This window comes from Apium graveolens, chromosome 5, assembly GCF_009905375.1.
Source record: "Apium graveolens cultivar Ventura chromosome 5, ASM990537v1, whole genome shotgun sequence".
In the NCBI taxonomy this organism is placed as follows: Eukaryota; Viridiplantae; Streptophyta; class Magnoliopsida; order Apiales; family Apiaceae; genus Apium; species Apium graveolens.
Window position 1 is genome coordinate 74,050,603 of NC_133651.1, and position 5,476 is coordinate 74,056,078.

Here is a 5,476-nt window from a genome sequence, read left to right on the forward strand (position 1 = left end):
AAAACAATTTAATATTTATACCTAAATATAATATAAATATTTTTCTTTAGTTTATAAGATAGAGATGAAAATTATCTATTCAAAAATATTTTAAATAAAATTTACACACTCCATTGTTTTTTAAAAAAATGATACAATTTTAACCCAATTATAAATGGTTTGTTAACTATTACTTAAAATTTATTTTTATTAGGATAATTGTTACTTGTATTATATATATAATATAATACTTTTAATATTGTTTTATATCATTTAAGAATATATAATTATAGTAAAATTTCTTAATTAATTTCCTATTGTGTTTGTTATAAAAATTATTATAATTTTTATAATTTTAAAATCATTGTATTTATACTTCTTTACTTAATAAATTTATTATATCATATACAATTAAATTTTTATTTGTGTATCTTACTCCAATTATATATAGGATATAATTATCATAAATAAGTTGATACTAATATTTTTATTAATTTTAATTTGAATTTATTTACTTTTCTTACTTTACTCATGAAATTTATGTTATTTGTAATTTTTAATTTATAAAAATATTATAAATTTTTATATGGTAAATATTGTAAATTTCAATTTACTTTGTCTACTTTTTTATATTAAAATCTTTTTAATAAAAAATTTATGGGTGAATTTTGGTGTGACATCAAGTGAATTTTTAGAGGGTATGTATATTTTTATTGTATTTTATGTTTATTGTGATTTTACTTTTAGGATTATAAGTTTTAGGTTTTTTTTGCCAATCTAGTACATTGTGATTTTCTATTCTACTTTTTCGGATTATAAGTATTAGGTTTTTTTTGCTAATCTAGTACAGGTTGTATTGTTTTTTACTTGCTTGTTTTCATTGAACTATGGATGCTATATTAATAGAGAGGAATTTATAATATGAATTTACAATATTGACATTGAGTTTTTTTACTGTTGCTTGTTTTCACTAAACTATGAATGCTATATTAATAGAGAGGAATTTATAATATGAATTTACAATATTTACGTTGACCACCATATCATTTTCGTGTACCACCTAAACCCCCTTATACTGAGATATAATTTTTTTAAAACATGTCTATTTTTGAAAGAACATATGGTATTTTGCATATTTTTTTAAAATGCCAAAAAATATGAAGTTCAATTACTAATCACACCGGGGAGAACTTCATTTGCTCCAAGATGTGTAAATGTATATGTACAATCAAATGAAGAACAAAAACACAAAGCAACAATTAGCACACAGAACAATGTATGTCATTGTTTATTTTCCTTGATGGATGAACACTGTAGCTATTCAACAAACAATAGGTAGCTCTTTTAAATTACAAGATAAATGTGTTGCTACTAATCACACAATGAAATCTTGGCCAGCTTCAGCTATGCCAAATTACAAAAAATAATCATACAGTTCTAACCGTGCTTCTAAGTCAATAGTTGATACAGACCTAAATACAAATCAAATGAGTATATCCAACGAGTCTCTCGTGTTTAAATGACCGAATTATGTATAAAACTATTGGATGATGAGGCACACAACATTTTACAGATCCAATTTCCTTCGTCACGTCTTCTTGATAAGATACCCCAATAGTATGCCAACCAACCCAAACAGGATAACATACATGAACGAGATACCACCACGGCCTCGGCTGCTTTCACGCTTTAGAAGTTCCTGGAGCACAGACAATCAACCAAAGATTTACTAAATATATAGTAGAAATTCAAACATATAGGGCCTGGTTGGCACATAACTTATGACTTATAAACCAGTAACAGCTTATCTACGTTGATAAGTAGAATGTTAATAACGACATACTTTTTCTCAATTTATTTTGATTTTTTGCTGATTTATTAACCTAAATTTTAAAATATTTATTTTTAATTTCTTAATCTAACTTAAAATTAATGAATTTAGATAATTATATTTAATAATTATTTATTTTAGTCCATTTAAGAAAAAAAAAAATTCTGACTTATAAGATACGGCCCAACAATTCTCTTCATCGCAATGAGTAATAATACCTTTTGTAGAAATCATTGCTGGGAGTATTTTTAGAAAAAATCATATGTTTCAGTGAACAGTGAAAATGCTGCCTATTTAAATAACTAACACCAACAAATTGCACCTTTCAAAAAAAAGAAATTTTCCCAAGACAAATTAAATCAAAATTCTATTACCAGTTCTTGGTGAAGCCTTTTATTTTGCTGAATGGCAGAAGTTTTCTCTTCAGACAGCTTAGTAATAAGTTCCCTTACCTGAAATTTGAAAAGGAAACTGTAATTAATAACAAAAATATCACAAACATCAAGTACCTAGGATCAAGAAGACTTGTACATGACACTAATCATATGATATCATGTATCATAACATTGCTTGTTCTCCCCACCTGGATTTCCCTAGTAATTAGAAGACCAAATTCTTATTGGTTCAAATGCACTCTTGGTCGTTCTACACATAAACCTCGAGCTTATTTCTCCTATACAAGATACTTCAGCTCTGTCAACACAGGATTCAGCTACTTGCTTTATGATTTTTACTGTTTTAATCTACTTTCACTAAAGCTTACAAGCCTAAAAAAAGTTGTGCCATCAACTTAATAAATTAATATCAATATAACACTAGCATACCATTTCCTTCCTCTCCTTTAAACAACTTCCTTGATACAACAGCTTATGATAAACATGTGATACTTAGTTTGCTTACTAGGGACACATTGTAAGATATACATACAAGGAATATTCTGGGTGCTAATACTAAGTTGTGGCCTGTGGGTATACTATTACATCAAATTAATTTTGACCAATTGTCTTCCACAAATATCACATAAGAGTAAAAATAAAATATCATTCCTTTCTCTCTCATTTTTATTCCATACAAGCTCACCTAATAGAAAACCATAAGGTAACAAAGACTATATAGATATTCAACTAATTACCAAATATTCAAGTGTGCGTAATTTTTACTATAGAGAAATCTGGAAACTAACCTCTGAGGTGTTCTCTTGAGGCTCGACAGATGCTCTTGAGATCTGCATGCATAATCAAAATAGAGTCAACTAGAGGTGGGACAATATTCATCATAATAAAGTTTTTTTTAATAACCAATACTGACCGTGTTGGAGTCGAGCGGATTAGCAGTTCCATTTTCTGATACTGAAACCCTCGGTGACGTACCTTCCTCAGATCCTTCTCTGACTGGTGACGGTGGTTCTCGGGGCGCAACATAACTAACTCTCAGTTTGCACTCCTCAACCTGATTTCCTGTCTCCTTGCTAAACTGTGAGAAAGCAAACATAACAGATGCAAATTATAAAAATATTCTTTAACATAATAGTATTACATAAACATGAAACTAATGAGTCCCTACTGTACAACTACCATTTCTGGAGTAATTTCCTTTGCAGAAGCTCCTTGATATTCTCCCGATGCAACTGCACTTTGGAGTAAGAACTTATCCTTGCATTGCATGTCGGGAGGAGCCTCTTTTTGTGCTTGCATTGTAACTGAATCACAAGATAGATTAATATTGTAATAAAGTAAACACAAATCAGCTATATTTTAAAATAAAGCACATAAATATAACTACGTATATCAGTATCAAAATACATTATATTAAAAAACCAAGTTTGCAAAAATAATGGCAGAACAAGCCTGTCAGTGTTTCCGTGAACCTAAAACTCAAATTTGTTTTAGCTAAATAGTATTTCACTTTCATATTACTAATTATGCTTATTCACTTGGGAATTTTTGACATGTTTAAGACTATCAACATCAGAAATTACTCAGCTCGTTCGAGCAACTGAACGTATAGGTTTAATTACGCTACAACTTCATTACGTTTATTGTTATTATCTAGTATGTGCCCAATGAAATCTGACTTGATCAACAAAAATTTGGTAGGGCTCGCATGAAATGTCACTCAAGTAAAACCAACATAACCATCTTAGCCTATTTAAGTAGATTCCTCTGAAATTTGCTTCACTAAGTAACAATTTTAAATAAACGAAAAGCAGTAAAGATGTGAGGAATCTAATCAATTTGAAATTCAGTAAAAATTTTAGTGAAACCAACAGGTTTAAATTCCATACAGCTAATAACATAGCCAGTAATTATTAAATATAGATCAATAGTTTAAAATTATCAATTTCTTACTTAAATAGGGTCAAAATTTTAAAATCGGGATCAAAATTGCAAATTTTAATCATTATAATTTGACTATGTGCATATAGTTGTATGTTGAGCCCCTGCATACAGGTTTTAAAACGACAGTACAATTAACAGAAATTGAACAAGCACACAAAGAACCACAATTTTAGAAAACAATATGAGTACACTCTCAAACTTGAATCAATAAAATCCCAGTACAAGTCAAATGACACCTAAATGAACTTAGTTTAACCACATATATATAACCTCCACATAAATCAATTATTCACCCCTCACATCTGCTACACTCAACACAATTGGCAATTGTAATTGACTTGAAATTAGTTGAAAATGCTAAGCACCGAAAAAGGAAAAGGCAAAAAAAAATTTACTAGAAACCAACAAGGTGACCCGCTAACAAGGTCATACAACATTAGAAAACTAAAACAATTGAAAATTAACAAACATATACATAAAATATCAACCCCTATACTAACAAAAGCAAATAATTACACATAAACTAACCTACAACATCACACGTAGAGTGAGGCGAAACGATCCCAGTATTAGGCCTCACACAATACTTCTTTGGATTCGTAGTTTTCACCTACAACCCAAAATTCCACCAATCAAATAAAAAACAACAATAAAATTCAAGAAAATTAACAAAAATACCTTAAATGCAACATGATGACCAGTCTTATTAGCCAACTGCATAGAACAAGAGATCTGCTTCTTCAACTCAACTTCCAAAACAAAACATAACAAAGATCATGTCAAACAAAACAACACCAAAATAAATCAGATCAGATCTAAGCATGTAATAAAATGAAGAGAATTTACATGGGAATTGAAGCTCTTGTGGGTCCACGCTTAGAAGCTCTCCTCCGGTAGACATTTTTGCAGGGGCACGAAATTCGAGGTTTGTAAAGATGGAAGATGAAGATTGAAGTGGGTTTTGTGAGAAGAAGAAATTTAAGTAATGATCTGGTGTTGTGTGTGTATAGAAAAACAACTGCAAAAAAAAGTGGAACAAGACTGTGGGTACGTGGGGACACTTGTGTTGTTTGCTTTTACTACTTTGATCTGGTTCACTACTCACAAAAGAGTAACTGTAGTATGTAAGTGTATGAATTTTTTATATAATTTGAATATTTGATTATATTTTAGTTTTTTTTACTAAGTATTGTTTGTTGGTAATCAAGATGTAAATACAAAAAGAAATTTTATTTGTGGTTTTGAAATTATTAATCAATAGTTTAAGATATTACTAACATGAAATGTTTGTAAGATATGATTCCTAGGATCAAATATAGTAAGACAT

At 29.3% G+C, this 5,476-nt stretch overlaps 1 protein-coding gene across 2 annotated transcripts; it reads right to left on the minus strand.

Annotated features, from left to right (window-relative positions):
* Positions 1–1,238: 1,238 nt before the first annotated feature.
* LOC141724184 (vesicle-associated protein 1-2-like) lies at positions 1,239–5,213 on the minus strand. 2 transcript variants are annotated; one of them, XM_074526204.1, is made up of 8 exons: positions 4,996–5,206; positions 4,828–4,898; positions 4,678–4,759; positions 3,385–3,509; positions 3,119–3,283; positions 2,994–3,035; positions 2,185–2,262; positions 1,239–1,678 (listed from the first exon to the last, which is right to left on the minus strand). In XM_074526204.1, exons 1-8 carry the CDS (start codon positions 5,048–5,050, stop codon positions 1,568–1,570), a joined length of 729 nt encoding a protein of 242 aa, XP_074382305.1. In that variant the 5' UTR covers positions 5,051–5,206; the 3' UTR covers positions 1,239–1,567. The 2 variants fall into 2 exon arrangements, with proteins under 2 accessions (XP_074382305.1, XP_074382306.1); XM_074526205.1 differs by lacking the exon at positions 2,185–2,262 and having other exon boundaries at positions 4,996–5,213.
* Positions 5,214–5,476: the final 263 nt, after the last annotated feature.